The 23,355-nt window shown below is 44.8% G+C and overlaps 1 protein-coding gene and 1 long non-coding RNA gene across 6 annotated transcripts in view; one reads left to right on the top strand and one right to left on the bottom strand.

The window, feature by feature from the left end:
* Positions 1 to 14,119, bottom strand: part of KHDRBS3 (KH RNA binding domain containing, signal transduction associated 3) — a 190,531-nt gene extending 176,412 nt beyond the window's left edge. For 4 of the 5 annotated variants that reach the window (XR_016441505.1, XM_090040695.1, XM_090040697.1 and 1 more), the window contains exon 1: positions 13,860 to 14,119. Coding sequence is in view for 4 of the 5 variants with exons in the window: in XM_090040695.1 (XP_089896821.1) it covers positions 13,860 to 13,947 (88 nt within the window). In the remaining variant the exon portion in view is untranslated. The remainder of the gene's footprint in view (positions 1 to 13,859) is intronic. The other variant, XM_090040698.1, reaches the window with a different exon arrangement.
* Positions 14,120 to 14,375: 256 nt separating this feature from the next.
* LOC149869660 (uncharacterized) overlaps positions 14,376 to 23,355 on the top strand; it is a 31,253-nt gene continuing 22,273 nt past the window's right edge. The window contains exon 1 of the long non-coding RNA XR_016441127.1: positions 14,376 to 15,443. This is a non-coding gene — a long non-coding RNA (uncharacterized LOC149869660). The remainder of the gene's footprint in view (positions 15,444 to 23,355) is intronic.

The raw sequence follows: 23,355 nt of genomic DNA, 5'->3' as shown, positions 1-23,355 counted from the left end.
AACTGGTCCCTACTTAGGAAGACAGAGGCAAAGAAATCGTTAAATATGTTAGCTTTGTCATCTGGCGTGATGACTAAGTTGCCCATCGTGTCCTGCAGGGGCCCCACATTACCCGGGACCCTCTTTTTACCCCCTATGTATTTGAAGAAGGACTTCTTATTGTCCCCAATCCGGGAAGCTAGTCCTATCTCCATCTCTGCCTTGGCCTTCCTGACTGCCCCCCTACATCCTCGGGCGACTGTAACATAGTCCTTCTTGGTGATGACCCCATCTCTCCATTGGGTGTATGCCTCCCTTTCCCTTTCCAATCAAGCTATACTAATGTTCTTCATCTGGGTGCTAAAGTAGGAAAGTAGGAAAGAGAGAAGAAAAACATTCTTTTGGCCTGAAATCATGGGAAATAATCTATAGTTTTTCCCTGCCACAATGAGCACTGGAAATCAAGCAAGCAAGTGGTATTTTCAGAACGTGCCACTGCAAAGAGAACCCATGAGCGTTCTTCCCATCTCCACCTGAAGCCTTATACAGCAATCTCCCAACTCAGTTCACCAAGCTATTTAGAGCCAGTCTCAGAAGTCTTTTTTGACAGCGCTCAAGTAACAGCCATAAAAAAAATTAAATAAAAAAAAAAAAAACCCACAAGCTCTTTGCCCACTGGGGTGTCGGTGCAGTATGTTTTCTAAATTGCGAGTTTCTCAGCTGCGACAGGGAACTATTTATTGCTCGTTTTAGATACTGCCGAGCACATTCTAGAACAAGAACCAGAAAAAAAACCCACATCATTTTATTGCCATGCAGAGTTTGTTACCTCTGTGAAGAATGTTAAAGAGACAACCAATGCTCAATATACAGCCAGCCACTTGCTGTTTAGCAGTAGCATTTTTAATTAACCTTTTATTGAACTATGCAAAGTATTAGTGAAAGTGTTCTAAACAAGGCTTTCTGGAGGTCTTCCTATTAGCCCCGAAGATTTGTAAATTCTTTAAGCACGTCTGCTAACAATTAATCCAATAAATGTCATTATGGAAGCTTCCCTGAATTTTCAACTACATCAGTAGATAATTAGTGGACACTGAAACAGTTGAAAATATGGAAGCCATACACTAGCACAGGGTCTTTTAAAACTAGATTTCATGCAAAGGGTCCCAATCTTTGTGGGTTTACACCCCCGCTACTTCAGCCGCTGCTGGCAAACTGGCCTCTACCACCAACTGCTGCTGGTTGCGACAAGAGAATCCAAGTGAATTGGCAGCGATTTGCATTCGAGAACCTTTCATTCCCACTCCCAAGGGATGCACCCCAGCCTGGGAAACACCGATGTAGTGAATACCAACTGGGACTAACTGATATGCTTCACAAGGCTTCAGTCTATAAAACACTGCTACTAAAGATAAGGTGGTGATTCAGTTTCATCTGTGATGCTCATTCTGTCCTTAAGTCTGGGCTTGCCACCCAGGATACCAAGAGTAACAATGCTGATCATGAACTAAACAGCTCCACGGTCTATATGGACTGGAGGTGGTGCAAGCAGCGAGTAAGCCATTTACCACTCAGAATACTCATTTCAACCTGACCCATTAGTTACAGCTGCAGATGTCACGTCATCTTGCATGTTCAAGCAGCAGACAGACAGTAAAAGTGAAGACCTCCTTTTCCATGACCAAGCTCAAGTTAAAGCCTGAATTTAAACACACTTTAGTCAAGCAGATGCTCCTTGAACAAATGCTCAAGAATGCTGTGAAGGCATTATACAGATTCAGATGTTTTCAGATACCCAAGTTAGCCATCACCAGTTATTCAAATTAGAATATACCCAGTAGTTTTTTTGCAATAGCAGCTCACAGATCTCACAAAAGCCAAAACCAAATAGTTAAAAAAAACCACACCTCTCCCCCCTCCAAGTACCAGCTTCACCAAGATCAGTACGAATGGGCTTTCCCCCTCTTAATGCTTCAGCAGGTAGACAAAAAAGCCTTCTTGTAACTCTGTAAACTGAATACCAGCTCCCCCTGCTGGTATATTTTTGGTACTAGAACGACAGAGCTGTACCATGCTGCCAAAGCTAGGATCATAAATGACTTTACAACGTGGCATGAAAAACCTTATGCTTGGAGGAACAAAATTTAAAAGCAGTAAGAAAGCAGCAACAATGACAATAGATACAAAAGTACTTTTTGGTACAAGAACCTCTTGGATTTTGGTAGGAAAGAAGACCGGAGAACTCCATTCAGAAGTACGCTGGATGAGGCTAGCAAGCATTGCACTCCATCTTAAGTTGCCCCAGCTGCCATCATTGTATATGCTGTTCTTCAAAAAGTCCATTTTCAAACTGAAGTCCCCCAGCTGCCACGAAAGGTCCGTCAGCTTGTAAAAAGGAAAATTATGCTATCAACCTGGGAACAGTGTGGTTGGGGGGTGGAAACACTGTTCCCCCTTGTAGTGGTCTTGCAACCACACCTAGTACTACCTGGGAACAGCAACCCTATATGAAAACTAGCAGTTGAGTACCTACTCAGATTTTTTTTTTTTTGGGGGGGGGGGGGGGTTAAAAATATCACATAAGCATACTATTACTAGCAATGCTGTCAAACGGAAGCAGCTACAAATACTTTTACCTTTCAAAACATGAAATAAATGCAGAACGCTCATAAAACTGCTTTAACCAGTCCAGTAGTAATCTGAAATAAAGAAAGGTCTTTGGAGAATATTTCATGCACATATCTAATTAAAGCATTCGTTTTAGGAAGCATTTCCCCCCACTGACAATTCTTCCCCTACGACTCAAATTGATTGAAATGAGAGGAACTCCCCACTGAAAGAGTAAAGAGGTCCTCAGAAGATTTATGAGCATCCACCAGCTCTGTCGCTCCATCCTGCCAACACTTGGGGCAGGGGAAGGATAATCCAAGAGAAAATTGAAATCTGTTTCCAATTAATGCTCAAACAACAAGAGTTTGCTGAAGATTTTTTCCTTTTCTTTTAAATCACCTACAAATTCATAGATGTACTACTACGTAAGAAAAAAAAAAATAAAAAAAAAAAAAAGATTAAGGAAAAAATGTCTCCAAATTGAAAAAAAAAAAAAACTCCATATAGCCTGCAAAAGGGTCTGAAAGAATTATCAACTACTAATGTTAGACTGGCATTTGTTTGTTGCCTTGCAGCTTCGCTCCTGGTGAGCTGCTAGCTGAAGCTGAAAGTCTGATAAAGACATCAAACACGGGAGATGGAAGGCAGCCAGCAATATAGCAGCAACTGGAAATGGAGCAAAATTCACTTAAACTTCCCAGTTTCCTATTCATTTTAACTTGACAAAAAGGAAAAAGAGAAATGTGATGAAAGGAGGCATCTGCAAAACAGACTAACAATGGGAAGAGAACAATAAGGGAAGTGGGAAATATGGCAAAGCTGAGTTCTGTTAAGAGGACATACTGGGAAGAGATGTATGTGAAGAATAGACAAAGCATTGCATAACCAACACCACAGCCCCAAACTCAGAGGTTAGGTTTGAACCTAATACCACTAAGGGTTCATGTATCATCTATCAAGCTTAATTCACTGCCCTCCTCCCACCTTGACAACCTAATGGTCTGTCATATTTGACAAAAGCTTTAACAGTTACCCTTCCAGGGTGGCTTTGTAACTCAACTATACCTTCCAGAAAAGACATTTGGCTTTGATCTGAAGATGCACAAGTAGAATTCACCAGCTGTTCATTCCAATGGGTTATTACTAATTAGAGCATTTCTACCTTATTTTAATTTGAACATGCCTTGCTGAAGAGCTTCCAGCCACTGGTTCTGGTTATGCCTTCACTTTCATATCAGACCTTTAGTACCTGGTACTTTCTCCTATGAAGACACCTGTACACTGAAGTCAGTGCACCTTATAGCTTATCAAAAAGACAGAACAGACCGAGTTCTTTAAGCCCCTGACTGAAGCATTATTTCCAGTCTTCAAACCAACCCCCAGCCCCCTCCAGTTTTTCCACTACTCCATTTTAAACCCCAAATGTCAGAACTGGACACAAAATTAGTGTCTTAAGATCTGTATGAAACAGTACGACAAAACAAAAACAAAACTCTCAGCACCTTCAAAAACTCTAAATCCCTGTTTCTTACTAAAAGCCCTGACCCCACATCCTTTTCAGAATACAGCCCCTATTCTACAGGTAGAAATTCTTGGCTCTTAGATGTATGGTTTTTGCATTTAGTTGTCTTAAAGTTGCTCCGTTTGAATTGGTCTGAATTAGTTCAGGATCACAGGAAATTAGGACTGGAAGGGGACCTCACAAGGTCATTTAATCCAGCCTTCTGCTCAAAGCAGCAGCAACCCTGACTATACCATCCCAGTCAAATGTCTGTATATGGTGCTCTTTAAAGTTTCCAGGGGTGAAGACTCCACAACTTCTCTAGGTACCCTGTTTCTATGCTTGGCCATAGTCAGACAGTTCCTCCTAATCTTCAACCTAAAATTTCCTCCACTACAGCTTGAGGCCATTGTTCCTAGTTCTGTCCCCTGTGACCACAAGGGAACAACTCATCTCCGTGCTCTCAACACTCTCCAAATACCTAAAAAGGGCAGTTATTATCACCCCACCCCAATTGCAAGAATAGATTTCTGCACTACAGTTCTTATCCCATTGCAGCTGAACCAGGTAGTGGGTGTTGGAGACCTGTCACACAGGGACAAGCCTGAACTTATCTATTTATCTCTGGACACCCCAAAGCACCCTTCAAAAGATCTAACACCACCCCAGGTGCTGTACCACCCTGGATGGAAATCACTCCGCTAGCACGTCCAGTCTTTCTTCGCAAGTCATGCTTTCCAGGCGTCTAATGATTCTCCCCCGCCCACCCGACTCTCCACTGGGCTTTCCAAACTGCCCATGTCTTTCTTGAAGCGTAAGGCCCTCAACTGGCCACAGGAGTCCAGCTGAGGCTTCACTAATGCATATCAAGGAAAATTATTCTTCTGGTCTGCAACTGACACGTCAATACAACCCAGTATACCACTCCACCCCTCCCCAGTTACCCCCCAGCAAAAGCATAAAGTTGACTCATTTAGCTTATGGTCTACTTCAGGGGTTGGCCAGTCACAGCACACATGCCATGCATGGCACGCAAGGCCGTTTTCTCCAGCACAGGTTGGGCACCAGGGAGGCAGCAGCTGTTTGTAACCTCCTGGCTGCAGCCGGCCCCAGCTCTGAGCCCCTGCTGCAGTGTCCCAGCTGCCTGCTGGGAGCAGCCTGGGCTTCATGGCTACAGCTGGGAGGCTGCAAACAGCTGCTGCCTCCCCAGCCCCAAAGGGCAGTGCTGGCACCTGCTGCCTTCCTGGAGGCTGGGGTCAGGGCAGGAGGGCAACAGCCCTTTGTAGCCTCCCAGCTGCAGCCAGCCCCAGCTCTGGGTAGCTGCAAACATCTGCTGCCTCTCCACCCCAGCCCCAGCCCACAGGCAGGCAGCACATAGTGGCAGTGCTGCCCTCACCACTTCTGCAAATAAGCATTTGAACCCCAGCAAAGCAGGGCAGTGGGGGGCGCAGAAAGCTGCCTGCTCCCAGCTGCCCTGCTGCACTTCCCCTGCAGGCAGGGGCAGCAGCAAGGGGCACACCCTTGTGCTGCTGCCCACACTGCTCCCATGCACACAGGCGAAGTGTGACAGGGCAGCAGGGAGCTGGGAGTAAGCAGCTTTCTGCACCCCCTGCTGCGCCCTGCCGAAATGGGTTCCAACACAGCTTAGCAGAAGCGACAAGGGCAGCACAGCAGGGAGCACTGCTGGGATGCGCTGCCTCCCCGGAGCCTGGGGCCAAGTCTGGGCCTGGCAGGCAGCAGATGTTTGCAGCTGGCCCAGGTTCTGAGTAGCTGCTGACAGCCACATAGCCCAGCCTGGGGGCCAAGGGGCACGAGCAGGGCATTTTGTTATGTACCCCCTGCCCTCTGTTTTTTCTGGCATGCCGGCACTCCAGCACCTTCCAAGGCAGGCAGGTGGGGTTCTCGGAGCTCCAGCCAAAAAACATTGCCTACCCCGGTCTACTTTAACTTCCCCGTCCTTCTCTGCAGTAGTGTAGCCTAGCCAGTCATTATTCCATCCGAAGTACAGGGCTTTGCACTTAACCTTGTTGAATCTCATCCGATCGATTGTAGACCATCTGTCCAGCTGATCCAGGTCATTCCGGATCCTAGCCCTTCCCTCCATGATATCCACCAATCCACCCAACTTGTTACCTGCCAATTTGCTAAGCATGTGCTCAACCCATTGTCCAAATCATTAATGAAGATACTAAACAATACCAGACCCTCGACAGACCTCTTGGGAACCCCACTTAATACCTTCTCCCAGCTAGACATTGAACACTCAGTGATCCAACCAGTTAGGTATTCACCTTACAGCATTTTCATCTAGTCTGTATTGTCACAACCTGTAATGAGATTGTCATGGGAGACTGTCAAAAGCCTTGCTGAAGTCAAGGTACATCATAGCTACTGTTCTCCCCCCCATTCAGAGCCTGTTACCTTACCACAAGAGTATGTTTCATAGTTTCTAGGGTCAGAAGGGACCCAAGCAGATCATCTAGTCTGACCCCCTGCCATGGCAGGAAAGAATACTGGAGTCAAATGACCCCAGCAAGGTGTTCATCTAACCTCCTCTTAAACACTCCCAGGGTAGGAGCCTGCACCACTTCTCTTGGAAGCTGGTTCCAGACCCTAGCTGCCCTAACTGTGAAGTAGGTTTTAGGTTAGGTATCAGGAGGCGCTATGTGTTTTAGGTTATCCTAATATCGATAATAACCTATATCTAACCTAAAACCTATGTGTCCCTAAACTATTCAGATGACTGTATCTGGCTCCTCTGTATTAGTTTGACACTGTGCAATCTGCATCAGCCACTAATTTAAAGAGGGGCAGCACTGATTTTAGCTTTACTTCCAAATCTAAAGTGAGAGACCTAGTAATGGCTCTTGCAAAGCTGAATCAGAAAGAGACCCAAGTCATTCCACCAGGTTACTACTGTAAGATGCGTCACTTAGTCAACTCTGAATCCATTTAACTTGAATGTTTTCTAAAAAGTGACAAACATCTCACAATGCTGTGTCAAATGTCTTACAAGGGCTGTTCCTCAGCCACAACCTTAATACCTAGTTCTTCCCAATGAGAAGGGAAAAGAAATTTAAATACCTTGACCTGAAATATAATTCTGGAAGTCAAAAAGAGGGAAAAAAATCCCAGAGGGGGCACAGCAAAGGTTGCACGTGTAGAATTTAGAAGTACGTCCAAGTTGCATAAAATGAGACTAGGGCCATAAGTTCAACCAATCGGTGCTCTGTGACCTTCTTTCCAACTTTTCTAGTAAATAAGAACAAGAAGGTTACAGTTTTAAATTTGCATAGCTAGTGTCAAAGAGGATTGGAAGTGACAAACCATGGCAATTTACGTTTGAAACCTTTAAATTCGATCACTCTCATTGACTGCCAAAGTAAGTGTGCAAGTGAATTAAAGTCAGTTTAGACTAGATGTGATCACTGGTGAGTGGCTGCAGGCTACAGTCATGCTTCAGAGCAGAGGAGCCTGGCATGAAGTACAAGATGATTAGCTTAATCTATATTTTACAGTACTCCAGTTAAACTTACTACATTCTACACAAGTAGACAGAAACAGCATTACATTGCACAAGTTTGGTGCCTTTGGTTCCTACATTTCCTATGGATATCCAAAACTCAGTTTTATAGGGCTAAAATTAAATATAACCTGCCTTTAAAAGAAGTTCCAATTCCCCAACCACCCCATCACTGAATGTTTTAGGCACTTACACAGTGAATCAAGAAGTTAAGAATTTACTGACATTGTAAGGACAGCCTGAATACTAAACTCCAACCCCAAAACAGTACTGTTAATATATTATTCTAGTATTATTGCTTCCTACTGCTGCAACCTATGACACATGCAAATCAGAATATGTCTCACATTACCCAAGTTTTGGGAGGCTGCTAAAAAGCTACATCCATTCAGATCACTACTATGGTCCAAATTCCCTAATCTAGTGGTGCTCAACCTACAGCCCATGGGCCAGATCCAGCCCACAGAGCCATGTCAGCCCTGGATTATGGGTTCCCTTCTCTGATCATTTTACTGCATCTACAACTTCAAATAGAAACACATTCATCTTCCTATGAACACGACATCCGTACCAAATTGAAATGACTGAAAGCTGTATTCCACCCCTTTGATAATACCACAGGGGCCCAGATGACCAATATAGTGTTAATGGTTGTGTGGTGATTAAAGAAGTCTGTAAGGGAACCAATGCTCATTATTTTTCAGTGCGACCCATAGGGGGTTAAGTTGCAGCCCTTATGCTCCTGCATGGATGCCACTCTCTCTACCCCCCATTGCTCTGGCTGCAAGAGCAGCTGGCATCTCCAGGCTCCCCCTCCCTCCTTTGGCTTTTCCTGCATGTCCCCACCCCAGGCCCAGGGCAATACTGTGTGGAGCAGCACCATGAACCTGGGGCTGCTCTGGTACAGTGCAGCAGGAAGGGCACAAGTAGGCACACTGTGCAGGAGAGGGAGGGGGCACAGGTACATGATGTAGCAGGGGGTCCATGGCTCATGCTGATGAGGCCCAAAGGCATGCAACCCCCAGCAGATTTGAAGATGGAAAGGCCACAAGTTAGTTCCTCAGTAATATCACAGACTTCAGTTGAAGAAATCCGACTGGAGAAACGCAGGGTTGCTGCTATTTACAAAACTCTCATTTACTGAATGCCAGTTGATCAGTCTCCTATAGCACAGAAATTAACACACAAAGGTGCTCCTAAATGAAAAACTTAGAAAAACATTCTTACCTTGCCTCTCCCCACTATTTTCTCTGAAATTTCAGGGATGAAATTTAGTTTAGAAAGCCCTTAGTTGAGCTGTATGTCATTGCTACTCCAGAGATTTACATATAAGAATGAGCAAACCTCACGTAGGTGCCCAAACAGTAAAGCAACATGTCAGTGCACATGCCGACTTTCTACTGATCCCTGTTGCCACTTTATATCCTGCGAAAGCAAAAAGTAGGGGGGCAGGAACAGGATTAAATATTTTTAATATTATTCTTTGAAGGCCATGCAATGGAGTATTGAATCTGTGGAACTCTCTGCTTCAGCATATAGAAGAGCAGAAGACACAATATGTTCAGCATTGAGATGTTTTTCACTGTGTTTATATGCTATCCTTTCAAATTTCACACTTACCATGTGGCCTTAGTTATTTTTAAGATTCTCAGATGTTCTCCATATTAAGCAGCTACAAATGGAGTGCGATTAACAGGTTTTGTTTCTGATAACCAACTTCTACCATTTGTAGTTTCTCGTATTTCAATAGATATGCATTATAAGCCAACACTAAAGATCATCTTGTATTGTCTGATTAGCAGCTCCTAAAATTACCTCCCTCTATTCTTTAACACAAATCCTCCCCTTTCCAATCTTTTATTGTATTGTTTATGTTTACAGCGCTCCTCAGTTATTAACAGTTTACTGCAAGGAACAACATAACGAATATTTATCCTTGCAAACATATTTTAATGTACTGCACAGCCAAAAAGGCAGTCAGCTTTGCAAAGGGCTGCTTGATCAGGGGCATTAAGTTCCATACAAAGGAGCAAAAAAATATGTATTTTGCCTATTGGCTTCTATTCTACCCAGAAGAGCTCAAAAACCAGACTCTGCCTATGCCTGAAGGGTGTTTGTGCCCAAAAGCTTACACTAAATATTTTTTTCCAACTATTTAGTTGGATACATACATACATACATTACATCTACCCAAAGAACCTTGTCTGCCTATACAAGGGAGCAGGCAGTACACACAGAGCACAAGAAATCAAGCCAAACAGCCTGCCTACCTCAACTGAAAACCAGCCAAGGCAAATTGCTCAGCTTCAAAAGAAAAATGTGATATCAGACACAGTATTAATTCCTAAGTCTAAAGAGAAATTTGGATGGGGAAGCTAAAGAAAGGTCTCCTCTACTCATCTTTCCTTAAAAAGGTAAGTACTACAAACTTTCAAATGCAAGCTGTATTACTGCACTTTCATTTTAACCAGGAAAAACCTACTACTGTAGCCTTCGTTCAGTAGTTTCCTACCTGTACCAAGAGCAGATTAATCCACTGCATATTAAAGGCATCCCCCAAGCTAAGTATTAATACCAGGGCTGACAAGTCACTTTTGAGAGATTTTTGACATCCCTTCAGAGAGAAGCTGCAGTGAAAAGTATTTATAAAACCTTTCATTAAGGGAATCATTTCCTTTTCCGTTATTTGCGGAAAACTTCTCATGCTACTTAATGTTTCACTTTTTAAAAAAGTTGATAAAAAACTAATGTTAAATCCTAAAGTTATAGGAAATAAGAATGAAACGGTTATAGAAGGTCTCACCTAGCCTCAACACCAAATGTACCATTCCCTGCATTTTTCCAGTTTGCTCATATGAACTTTCAGTTCTACCATTTCTCTCTTAAATCAGCCAGGTCCCAAATTTTAAATATGAAAAGGTACATGCCCTCATGCCTATACATGGCATGGGTATGTATACCTCCTGCTCTTTATAGTGAGCGAACACCCATAGGAAGGGTGCCTTCTTTTAAAGAAAAAGATCACCAGAATATCTTCTTTAATTGGGATATAACAGCAGCTGCAGCTTAACCATTTCAGGACAATCCCCTTATTAAGCACCTGAAAGATTTATCTGTATATCTGGCTTTAATTCCTCACAAAAAACCTAAACCGAGTGGATGGAAAGCAAGCTAATTACAATACAGTAAACAGGTTTCATGCATTTTGCTCAAGTATAAAATGTAAATGCCTCATTCAAACCAGAACTGACAATATATTCTCCTTACCTCCAAGAGAAGGACCCCTACTGTTCTACTAAATTTAAGCAGTAGTGAGTTGTCCCAATGTGTGTTTACCATAATACTTCAAAAAAATAACTTTTTTTCATTTATATTTGTAAGCATTATATTAAAACCACTGGAAACTTTGGGTTTTGGGGTTTTTTTGGGAGGGGGGGAAACAATAAGACTATTGTTTATTGCTTTATGGCAAGTGGAAGTAGCAGTGAAGGTAATATGTAGGCAAAAAATGCATTGTTTCTCATTTCAATTCTTTAAGACAAAAGCAAGCTACTGCTAATGCTGAAGTAACACATTTTGCAGAACTATTATTAGCAAATTAAAATTCTTCACCCCACCAATGTGTCTTATGATGCATTTTTCAGAGTCCTGTAATTTAACCTTTCAAATGAAGAAGGCAGATAGAAGTGGATACACATACATCTTTATATGTGAAAACAATAACTAGCAGATACTAAAACTCTGGGCACAGGACAACTCTGCTCCCTTGAGACCCAGCCTTAACATAGCTGGAGATTTGTTAATGTCTGTGTTTGCAACAGAGAACAAAACAGCTAAACTTTAGCTTTCAATTTTTCAAAAATAAGTGCCTGAGCAACTTGTAAGGAAAGACAATAAGAGGGGAATTATGTGTCTCAAAGTATAAACCAGCACAAATTCAGGCAGACAGAAGTGGAAATAACCCTTTTGACTAAAAAAAAAAAAAAAAAAAAAAAGTGCTCTCCATTTAACAGCAAAGAATATCACCTGTTACAGTTTAGATTAGTAGGTTTAAAAAGCCATTTTCAGAAACCATTTCTTTAGCCTGAAGTCACTAATCACAGTACAGTTTTGTATCACTTACAGAAAGCGGACAACCTCCATTTTCCACTTCTTTCATTAATTAGATGCTTTACATCAATCCAGCATACAAACTGCCTGGGAAGCCACCCATCAGCTGCAGTCACTTTGAATATTCATTGTTATGAACGAAACCTGTATTTACATGGAGCTAGCAAGTTGTTACCTACTGAGCTTTTATTTTAGAGACTGCAGATTTGAACACAATGGGTTCACACTTAATGTTTCACTTATTAAAACCAAAGCTGAAGAAAGCAGCCTACCTGGACACAAGACCCATCAACAGACAGCTCTTCCTAATCCATTTGCTCCAGGAGTATCTTCCATTTTTTAGTCCTGCAAGCTAGAAACTTACCAAGTACACACAGATGCAACAATCAAATTATTGTATCAGGGAACTTAAAAGGTCATATCACTTCCCAATCAAGTTGCTGCCACCTATTTTCTTTTCGATTTCTGACTCATCCATAAAACAAGAGAAAAAACACACCTCAGACATTAATGCTGGTAGCTTCACTCTTACCAGACTGCGCACACAGCTATCCTTTGTGTCCTCTACTCTTACAAGTACCATGCATGTTTGCACAACCTCCTCAAAAACCCTCTTTACACACATGCAGAATGCAGCTATTCAGAAAATCTTCTATCCACAGCCTTCACTCAGATACTCATTGAGAAGTGGGTCATTTTCTTCATAAGTGAAGCACGGATGTTGCTTTAAGTTTCATGAACAAACATCCATTAAAATAAGTACATGTTAAACCCAGCTTCTTGTTTGCTACATCAAAATTTGCTTTAGCAAGCTTCCTCCTCTGAGCTAGTTCCTCCCCCCATCTTTCCATACATTATGCAAGTGTTTTTTGTTTTGCTTCCCCCCATATATAAAATTTCTAACAGATCACCAAGTATGCAAAAAAAAACCCCACAAAACCAAACCAAAACACAAAGAGCACTGACTGCTTAAGGGGAACAAGAAGCAAAAATAATTTCTATTGCCCTCATGAAATTGCCTGTATTAGTGCCACCCTATAGTATGCAGCATTTCAGAAACTATTAGTCCTCAAATTTAAAGGAGTGGAGATTTCTTAACACCTGAAAATCAACAGGCTATACCCATCTAATAACATTTGTAGCCTGAAGATACCTAAATAAGTATAATTTAGGTAAAGCAACTTCTACTTAATCCGCTTTCTACTCATTTGAGCAGCTCAGGTCAGAGTCCTGCCTCTTCATTCGTTTTTAAAGAGCCTGCTGCCAAACAGATGGAGTCCTAAATTTGGGATTTTACCATTCAAAACCCTGGCAAATCCATTACCTTGACTTTATGAATTCTGAAGAAACAAACGGTTTAACGCAGCGAGGGCTTAATCAATAACCAATCCGATGTTTGCACATGATGTGCAAACACGCCGCGCGCAATGCCTGCTAACATTTCGCCATGAACATCTGTTGCCAGAACAATTGTGGCAGCTTTCAGACGCAAGATGTTTTGCCAATGGACCCCGGCACCTGAAATCACTTCTCCCTTCTGCCTGCAGCACAACTGCTGCGATTGTACCGGGACACCGCTTCCCCTGGGAGAGGGCTGTGCCCCTGGCTGAGGATGCTGAGCCGAGAGCCGCCCGGGGGTGCGGGTCGCGCTCAAGCGGGAGGTGGATGGAAAGTTAAGGGAGGGAGCGACGGAGGGGGATCAGCTGCCCTTACACCAGCAGTTCCCAGACTGACACCACCAATTTAAAACCGTATAGGCTTAAGTACCACCGCCAGCAAAGGTTGCAGCTGAGCCTTAAGTACCCACCAGCAAATGCTGGTCGTGTGAAGTAGTTATAATCGGTCTGCTCACCCGTACCAGTGACAGGCTGTCCGCGCACCCCACCACGCTTCGGGAACTGCTGCCTGAGAGCAGAGCAGGAAGGAGAGGCTCGTACCCGCGAGCGGAAATCACAAGAAGCGGCAGAGGGCACCGAGGCCCCCGCTCACGGGCAGGGGAGCAGCGGCGGGCAAGCTCCGGCGGCTGCCGCACAAGAAGCGCCACACGCACGGCACACGCACACAAATGCACACACGCGGAAACACCGGGCACATGCACACATGAGGATGGACCCCCTTTCTCCCCGGCGGGCGCACCTTGGCTGACCAGCCGCAGCGCGTGGGTGAAGGACGGGTCGAGCGAGTCCTTCTCCGCCATCAGCTCGGGCAGGTATTTGTCGTCCATGGCCGCGGTAAATCCTCCCCGCGCGGCCGCAGCGCTCCCGCCCGGCCCCGGGGTGCATCCAGCGGGCGGGGCCGCCCCAAGCCTGTGCCGCGGCGGGAAGAGGACGAGAGGGAGGATATCCCCAGCGCGCCACCTGCCGCTGCCCCGCTCGGCGCCGACTGAGCAGCCCGGCCCCTCAGCCGCAGGTTTATATAGCGCCTCCGAAGTCCCGCCCCTCGCCGGGAGGAGAGGCCGCACCCACCGAACCCTCCCACCGGGCGGGGCCGACCCGCCTCCTTCTCCCACGCCTGTGCAGCTTCCTATTGGGCAGCTGCGGCTGTCACTCCCGGGACACCTGAGGCTCCCGATTGGCTGCTGCCGCTCCCCGCCGTTGGGCCGGGCGGGCTCGCGCGCGGCGGCAGTTGGAGCCGGAGGCGGGGGAAGGAGCCTTAGCCTCTTTTAACCCTTCGTGCGCCGCAGCTCATCTCCCCTCAGCGCCCAGCGGCCTGGGGGTCTTCCCGCCGCGCTTCTCCATGCCCAGGAAAGGACCCTGGAGCTTCCCCTCAGAAAGAGCCCAGCCAGGTGGTGGCGGGAAACCGGGGTCACCGTCGCAGGGGCAGCAATTCTCACGGGCCGCGGCCCACTCCGCTTTACACGCGCCACGGTCCGAAAGCAAGACGAGCTGCCATTTCGGTGCCACCGGGCAAAAAGCACAAAGACACCACTTGATCACGGCACGAAATGCGGAAGGGATGCTAGGAAAACGCTTGCCAATCTCGCCCTTTGAGAGGAGATTCGTATGAGTTATATATTACTTGATACCTGAAGTTATACTGATACGTGAACTATATTAACTTGATACCTGAAGTTACGTGACATGATGCATGAATGTGAGAGGCGAGGACCAGCCCGGCTACCCCATCACTCAAATGCTTCCACGAGATGTAAATGGGTCCCTTACCGCCCAAGCGGCAAAACACTCATGGTTGACTATTGAAATGTTTTCCCTATAAGGATCCTCCCTCCCCGGGCCGAATATTCACCTCTCCCAAAAGCCTCTCTGCAGCAGCGCCAGCCTCAGGGCGATGCAAGCTGCAACTGTACCAGAGCCAAGTCCGTTCAGGGCTCCCACTGCATGGGCCCTGTGAACCTGACTAGCAGCCCTTGAATTCAGGTAGCCGCAATACCAAGGAAGCAGGCTCAATGAACCAGGTGGCCCCTTCCAGTCGTATGTGCCAAGGATCAATCTGCAAGAATATCACTGCTACCTATCTGTGCGTGGATACACTTAGTATATTAGAACACGTTTTACCTTGGTCTTTAGTTTTGAGCTACACTGTGGCTTCCTCATTGGCCTTCAGGAATTTCATCAGAGAAAATAAAAGAGAATCTTCTCCACAAATGCCTGACAAACAGACAGAGACAATCACCATTTTACAAGTAAGAGCCAGGAGTTAAAGGAGCATATAACATTTTAAAGTGTCCATTGATTGCAAGGTTAACAGAAGTAATAACAGGTGAGTCGTTGCCCTTAAAACATGGCAAAGTATGAATTATAGGTTGATAATCAGATAGCTTTATATTGATTAGTGTTTGTAGTATAATAACATTTCTTGGAAACAAGCCCTGAGTGTTAATGCTTAAGAAACTGCGTTCAAAAGTTAGAAACTGTACACATAACACAACTCTCCAACCATGTGTGTCCTTGTGCCTGACTATAAATCTATGAAACCATACTTTAAGATATCAAATAGAAGATTGAATACAAACTGGAAGGTCTTACATCACTTCACAGACAGTGTTACAATAAAAAGTATATTTGTCTTGATTAATTTTTCTGATGATCTTCAAAATAAACCCAAGCCAGAGCTATTTAGCTCAACATGTCCAGAAGCGATTCATATTTGGTAAGCAGTCTCTAAAGTAATCCACCATTGAGCAAAGACTCAAATGCAGTAAACAAAGAATTGCTGGAACTCTGGTTAGGTTCCAGTTCGACACAACTGTTGTTCTCTGGTATGCACAGGACTTGAAGATCGACATTTATTAAATAAACTCAGTGTTTTAATGCAATATGTAAAAAGATCAAATATGAGTAAAGATAAAAGTTTTACACTCATGGACAACTAAAAACATCTTTGGAACTGGGATGACCTTAACAAAAAATTTAAGAGTCAGACAGTAAAATACTTGTCCAAGAGGTTGTTTGAAGTTAATAGTTGCAACTGAATGCAACATTTGCTCTTGGCAACTATTGCAATATTTTATAGTACTTAACTGGGAAGAGGCTAAATGAAAGTTACTAATTAAATAAAGTGAGAGACAAAAACAGGGAATGTAAATGCCAAAATTACAAGCAGTTGGGAGAAAAAGTTGTTAGAGTTTTTTTTTTTAATTCATCCTTCACTGAATATTGTAAACACACATTTAAAATGCAGCCATTTGTTGGTTAAGAGGTCAAGCAGATAACTTTTGCACAGAACATGTGGGAATGTAATCCTTGGTGAAGGACACGAGAAAAACATTCCTACTTCTGTGACTAAAGCCATAAGATAAAGTGTTTGCAGAGTACAGGACCTTAATTTGATAAGCCCACATTCAAACCATCTACACCGCATGAATTGCAAGGAACAGGCCTTGGAAAGAGAAGGTGTTTTGAATTGGCCAAATTAGTGTTTCTGGTTTTATGAAACCTCAGGTGCTTTTAATGTGAAAACAAATACCAGTGTAGCAAGGATACATCTAAAACTTTGTCCTCTTTTGCAGGAAATCAGAAAATACAGTCATTACCAGTTTATCCACGTTAGCCTATTGTTCAAGTCAAAATCAGCATCTTACTAGTGAAATGCACTGCGTTCTCCACCACAGTCAGAATAAGGATCAAATCAATTAAATCAAAGGGCTACAGCAAATCCAGAACAGGAAGGGGTGAGGGAACAAAGCCTAGTAGCTACGTAAGCATAGAAGGTTCAGGTTGAAGGAAGCAGACAGGGTGGAACCTGGAAGGGGATTTAGCAGCATAGCTGAATTTTGCATTGGATCTAGCCCAGGAGCCTCTGGAGATTTTTGTTTGGTCTCCAGAGACATCCCCCTTCCCCTCCTCCTGCTACAGCTGCTTCCTCCTCCCACCCCATCTGGGGCAGGATAAAGCTTCAAAGTGGTTCCTGGGGTGGGTTCAGGGGCCAAGGTGTCACCCCAAGGAGCCGAAGTGTTCCCCTTTCCTGCACCTGCTTGGGGGAATGGAGGGGAGGAGGACCAGGCACAATAGGGAAATCACCCTCTTCCCACTCCCCTCCCTCCAAATCTGGCTGCTACAGCTTTTAACATTCCCAGCCCACTCATGGCCCCTTGGAGCAGACAGGAGCAACTTTGAAGCTTCCAGGCCCCTGGGACAGTGGAGAAAGCAGTAGCAGTAGGAGCAGAGAACGTGCTTCTGAGCATGAAGGGAAAGGTGGGGATTCTAACATGCTTGGAGGACTTTGAAAAAGTCCCCAGAGGCTGCCACAGCAAGGTATACCCTTATCCATGTGGGTGGCAGGAGCCTGGGAATGGACGTACAGCCACCCCTGCAGTGGGGTCTCTTTGCCAAATCTTGGATCCGCCCCTGAAGCAGACTAAGCTGTAGTTACTGGACTGACACAAAATCCTTGAAAGGGTTAAGGACAAAAGGATCAGTCCTTAAAACTATTGTTGTCTTTATTGAAAACCAAAGGAAATTCAAGGATCACAGCAGTCCAGTAGATATTAGTATTACTGTCTTCAAAGCTCATTCAAAAACAGCATTTCATATTTCAAATAGTCATGATTTTTTAAACTGTTTTTCCTCTGCTTTCCAATAGGCTGAAAAGTCTTGTTAATGAACAAGCCTGTTTAAACACACACACTGCTGTCAACAATTAACCACAGTACACAGTGTGATCAAGAAGCAATTTTAGAATTGTTTCTTCACCTTCTCTAGTTATCTTCGATTAACATAATACTTCCTCACTGTAAACAAAATATTGGCAATGCACTTACTAATATTATGATACTGTAACAGTGATGTTGCAGCTATATAAATGGTGCAGGAATTATGCAAAAGACAAGGATTTCTTACGGTGATACAAGAGGAAGAACATCTTGCATTCAAAAGCTTCTCTAACCTTATCCCAGCTACATAGTTCATCCAATAAAATATCACCCTGAGAAATCCTTGCCTTTTGCAGTATTAATATTCCCGTATAACAGCAGCATTCAAACATGTGATGGTTCTTCCTTCCTTTGGAATTAAATATCTTCCAATATGTGGAGCAAGTTATTTTGTGTATCTGAGGACATGCTTGTGTGGGTTGTAATTGAGTTGTCCCTTCTGTCTGCTCAGTGGGTGGTTCTATAGGCTTGTTGAATTTGCAGCTAGTGTTCTTCTCGCATGCCATTTCACCATCACAGGTTGTAGTTTCATTCTCAGATAGGGCTATACTAATTGGAGCAGTCTTTAAGTTTCTGCAGATTTGCTTAAATAACTCCATTCCTTGTCTCTATTACATGCAACTAGCTTTGTCCCAGGAGTTCAGTTACAATGCTAAAAGTGTCTTTGAAAACTAGGACTTGCATCATTATATCGGAGTTTTTTAAGAAATGTTTTGGAGTTCTGGCATTTTTATCACAGTTGGATTTGTCATCTTTTTCATTCCATCCTCTCTGTTTATTATGCTATAATTTTGTAACTTGGGGCACTAGAAGGGATTAACTATAATAGTTTAACTGATTTGAACCTTCATATTAATATCTTTCCTGTGCGTTGGTAGTGTTAGAGTAATGCTGTAGCTGATGCTAGTCCAAGACTTATTTGATTGGCAAGAAATTTTTGGGTTGATATCTTTTATTGGATCAATTGTAGGGCTGGGATAAAAATAGGCAAGCTTTCAAATGCAAAGCATTGTTCTTCAGGCCAGTGCTTTCATATTTAAGTAAAGCTAGGTAAAGATCTTGACATTCTTCATTTGTTTTGTTAATTATCCATTTGGGTGTGGGTGTGTTGAACTGTGGGTCATACAGTACACTACATATGCTAGCTTATTCATATGAGCCGATCTTAAAATCCTTAGCAAGTTTTAAAGCATCTTAGGTGCATTGTTATTCCTTACCCAAAATTTAATTTATTGCAAATTCCATGTCTGGTGAGTATTACCTCCGTTTGATTCAGTAGTTGAGCTGCTTTAAAAGAGAGAGGACTAAGATCAGCCAGCAAGTAGCAGTTTCATCACTACTTAAATAGCTGGCAATTGTTGCCAGGCACTTTGTAAGTGACCATAGTTTTCTTTCAGGTTTCTCCTCTGGTAGTTTTCACAAATACAATGTCATGGTACTGCCTTATGTGTTAATAGATATGCTTTTTCGCAGGTCCAAGAGAAAAAGAAAAGCAACAAATCTGAGTATTTCAGAGTGAAGATGGAGAGAAAGGAATAATAGTGATACTATGATGGGGTCTACTAGAGACTGCTGAACAATGCTATTCTTCTGTAAAGTGCCACATATCCCTCATGAATCTTCTTCAGAATAACCATGTCCATTTTCTCTGGAATCACTAGTTCTTTCTTTCAGCACCAGTCCATTATGTACAATTAACCCTTTTGCCTTTTCAAGAGTTTCTAATAAAGCCCTAGGAGATTTTTTTTTTTTTTTTTTTAAAAAAGGCTCTCACTACATACAATACTAGGCAAGTAGTAACAGGTTTATTTCTAGTTTTCCTGCCTTACTTTATTGTAGTATTTAGGGAATTTTGGACAGTGAGGACATCCTTCATATTCCCAGACCTTTCACCAGCATGCCATTCTGGAATCACTTGCTTTCTTTCATGCCTAATCAGTGACCTTGTGATTCCTGCTCATCTTAGTATAATACTGCAAGTGTAGTTTTCAGTTCTTTGTGGGGAGGTTGATGCTTTTATTTGCTTTCCCTTTATTTTGGATCAAGTTTGACATTTCCTTTCTAAGGTGTGACCCAAGTAACTCATTAGGTCTATGTGTTGCAGTTCAGTTTTAGGTTACACTTGTGTCTGTGCACTGCAGGACCTCCATCTAACCCAGGAGGTGCACAGTCCCACCAGGGGAGACGCCTTGTTGGACCTAGTGCTGGCCACGGGTGAGGACCTGGTGAGGGGGCTGTGGGTGATGGGCCACCTGGGAGACAGTGATCATCGCTTGCTGGAATTCACCATCCAGCGTAAGGTGGCAAAGGGCTGCAGCAAGGCAACAGCCCTAGACTTTAGGAGGGCTGACTTCAACAAGCTAAGGAGGATAGTTGGGGAAGCGCTGAGGACCCAGAGGGGAAGGGAATCAGATGTCGAAGGTGAGTGGTTGCTCCTTAAGGAGACGATCCTCCATGCCCAAAGGGAGGTAATCCCAACAAGGGTCAAAGGGAGCAGGAGGGCACATAAACCCCCATGGCTCACTAAGAGCATCCGGGAATGTCTCCTTGCTAAAAGGGAGGCATATACCCAATGGAGAGATGGGGTCATCGCCAAGAAGGACTATGTTATAGTCGCCCGAGGATGTAGGGGGGCAGTCAGGAGGGCCAAGGCAGAGTTGGAGATAGGACTAGCTTCCCGGATTAAGGACAATAAGAAGTCCTTCTTCAAATACATAGGGGGTAAAAAGAGGGTCCCGGGTAATGTGGGGCCCCTGCAGGACACGATGGGCAACTTAGTCATCACGCCAGATGACAAAGCTAACATATTTAACGATTTCTTTGCCTCTGTCTTCCTAAGTAGGGACCAGTTCAGCCACCTCCCTGCTGGGCCCCCCTCGGGCCCCGAGAGAGACACGCCTGGGCCAAGGGTTAGCGAGGAGTTAGTTAGGGTACTTCTGGAGAAGCTGGACGTCTTCAAGTCCGCTGGTCCGGACGATCTTCACCCTAGGGTTCTACAGGAACTGGCTGAGGTCATTGCGGGACCCCTGGCACGGCTCTATGAGCACTCGTGGTGCTCTGGCGAGGTGCCGGAGGACTGGAAGAGGGCCAATGTGGTCCCTATCTTCAAAAAGGGAAAAAAAGAGGACCCGGGAAATTACAGGCCAGTTAGTCTGACCTCAATCCCGGGGAAGCTCTTTGAAAAAATTATCCTGGCACACGTCCAGGAGGGCCTTGCGGGGGAATGCATGCTCAGGGGCAACCAACATGGGTTTATCAGTGGCAGGTCTTGTCAGACCAACCTGGTGGCCTTTTACGATCAGGTCACCAAATCATTAGACGCAGGGGTTGCTGTGGATGTAGTCTTTTTGGACTTCCGGAAGGCTTTCGACACTGTCTCTCACCCTGTCCTCATCAAAAAGCTGAGAGACTGTGGTGTCGATGCCCACACGGTCAAATGGGTCGCCAGCTGGTTGGAGGACCGCACCCAGAGGGTGGTAGTGGATGGGTTCTTCTCGACCTGGAAGGATGTGGGCAGTGGGGTTCCGCAGGGCTCGGTCCTCGGGCCTGCACTGTTCAACATCTTCATCAGTGACTTGGATGAGGGGGTAGAAAGCACCCTGTTCAAGTTTGCTGATGACACTAAGATGTGGGGGGATGTGGGTGCACTAGAAGGGTGCAATAGGCTACAAGCTGACCTTGACAGGTTGCAACGGTGGGCGGATGAGAATAGGATGGGGTTTAACACTGATAAGTGCAAGGTGTTGCACATGGGGAGGAAGAACCGGCACCACACTTACAGGTTGGGGAACTCTCCTCTTGCCAGCACGGAGACGGAAAAGGATCTTGGAGTCGTCATTGACTCCACGATGAACATGGGCCGGCAGTGTGGGGAGGCAGTCAAGAAGGCCAATCGTACCCTATCATGCATCCACAGATGCATCTCGAGCAGGTCCAGGGAGGTGATCCTCCCCCTCTATGCGGCACTGGTCAGGCCGCAGCTGGAGTACTGCGTCCAGTTCTGGGCGCCACACTTCAAGAGGGACGTGGACAATATGGAAAGAGTTCAGAGGAGGGCCACTCGTATGATCAGGGGTCAGCAGGGCAGGCCTTATGAGGATAGGCTACGGGACCTGAACCTGTTTAGCCTCCACAAGAGAAGGCTAAGGGGGGACCTTGTGGCCTGCTACAAACTGGTCAGGGGGGATCAGCAGGTATTGGGGGAGTCCCTGTTCCCCCGTGCGCTGCCAGGAGTGACCAGGAATAACGGTCACAAACTGGCGGAGGGTAAGTTTAGATTAGATATTAGGAGGCGCTACTTCACAGTCAGGGTGGCTAGGGCCTGGAACCAGCTTCCAGGGGAAGTGGTGCAGGCTCCTAGCCTGGGGATTTTTAAAAGGAAGTTAGATGAGCACCTTGCCGGGGTCATCTGACCCCGGTGCTCTTTCCTGCTAAGGCAGGGGGTCGGACTAGATGATCTACCTAGGTCCCTTCCGACTCTAGCTACTATGAAACTATGAAACTATGAAACTATGTATGTGCAGAGCAGAGCCAAGCATGTATGCTCAGGACCCAAGCTGAGCTCTTTTACTTTGGCTGCTAGCTTTAGTTAAGGACCCACTAGGTCCTTGCACCTGAGTTAAGCTCATAGCACTACGATCCTGAGTTTGGGAGAGATGCAAAAGAAACAAACACAGTTAAACAAATAAACTACTTAGCTGTTTGCTGGCTTCATTCTTCCAGCTTGCCAGGCTTCTCCCAGGTTTTACTTGCCCCGTAGCTTCTTATCTTTCAGAGGCTTTGAGGGCTTACACAACAAACAAAAGAGAAGTCTTGCTCACAGCCCCTTCCTGCAGCTGCTAGACCTATGCTAACCCCAAACACTAAGCAGCCTAGCTTTCTCTGCTACTACAGCTTCCCTGGGGCTGCTTTCAGCTTCCTTTTATTTCCCACCCTGCTGGGTCAGGTGACTGGCTCTCTGCCTCACTCCTCACACCTGGGTTATCTCCCTTGCTGGGAGGCTTCATCCTCCCACCTGGGTCTTCAGCCTCTGGTGAATCCCTCTAGCTGGGTGGGTCTGGAGGAAAGCTCTCAAGTTGTGGGACTCTTCGGTCTCTTCCATATCCATAGTAACAGGGCCAGGCCCTGTTATACTATCAAAAACAAGAACATGACAAAAACCTTCTCTCCATGCTGCTTTGTCCTATAATGTGATAGATAATGACTGGTTCTTGCCAACCCTGCTAGTGTTTTGTGCACTTTTCCTTTTACCTCTTGTGCAGCACTGACAAGAAAGGTGATTTATTTTGAAACACCATCTTCCAAAGGTAGTATTGAAAAGCATTACTTTGCTTCTCTTTGCCCAGTTCCATTTACCAATTTCTAGACTATTCATTCAGTGCCCTGAATACACAGTTCTTGCAGGGAACATAATGCCATCTATGCTGGGTAAGCCACACTGTTCCCTATTATTGCTTTGTTTAGATGGGGGCGGGGGGTTTCCTGCGACCACCACTGAACTACCCATTCTGATGGTTTCTC

The sequence above is a fragment of the Crocodylus siamensis genome, chromosome 3 (assembly GCF_052110815.1).
Source record: "Crocodylus siamensis isolate JL-2025a chromosome 3, ASM5211081v1, whole genome shotgun sequence".
Classification (NCBI taxonomy): Eukaryota; Metazoa; Chordata; order Crocodylia; family Crocodylidae; genus Crocodylus; species Crocodylus siamensis.
The sequence above is the reverse complement of the archived record's forward strand: the minus strand, read 5'-3'. Positions and strand labels throughout refer to the sequence as shown.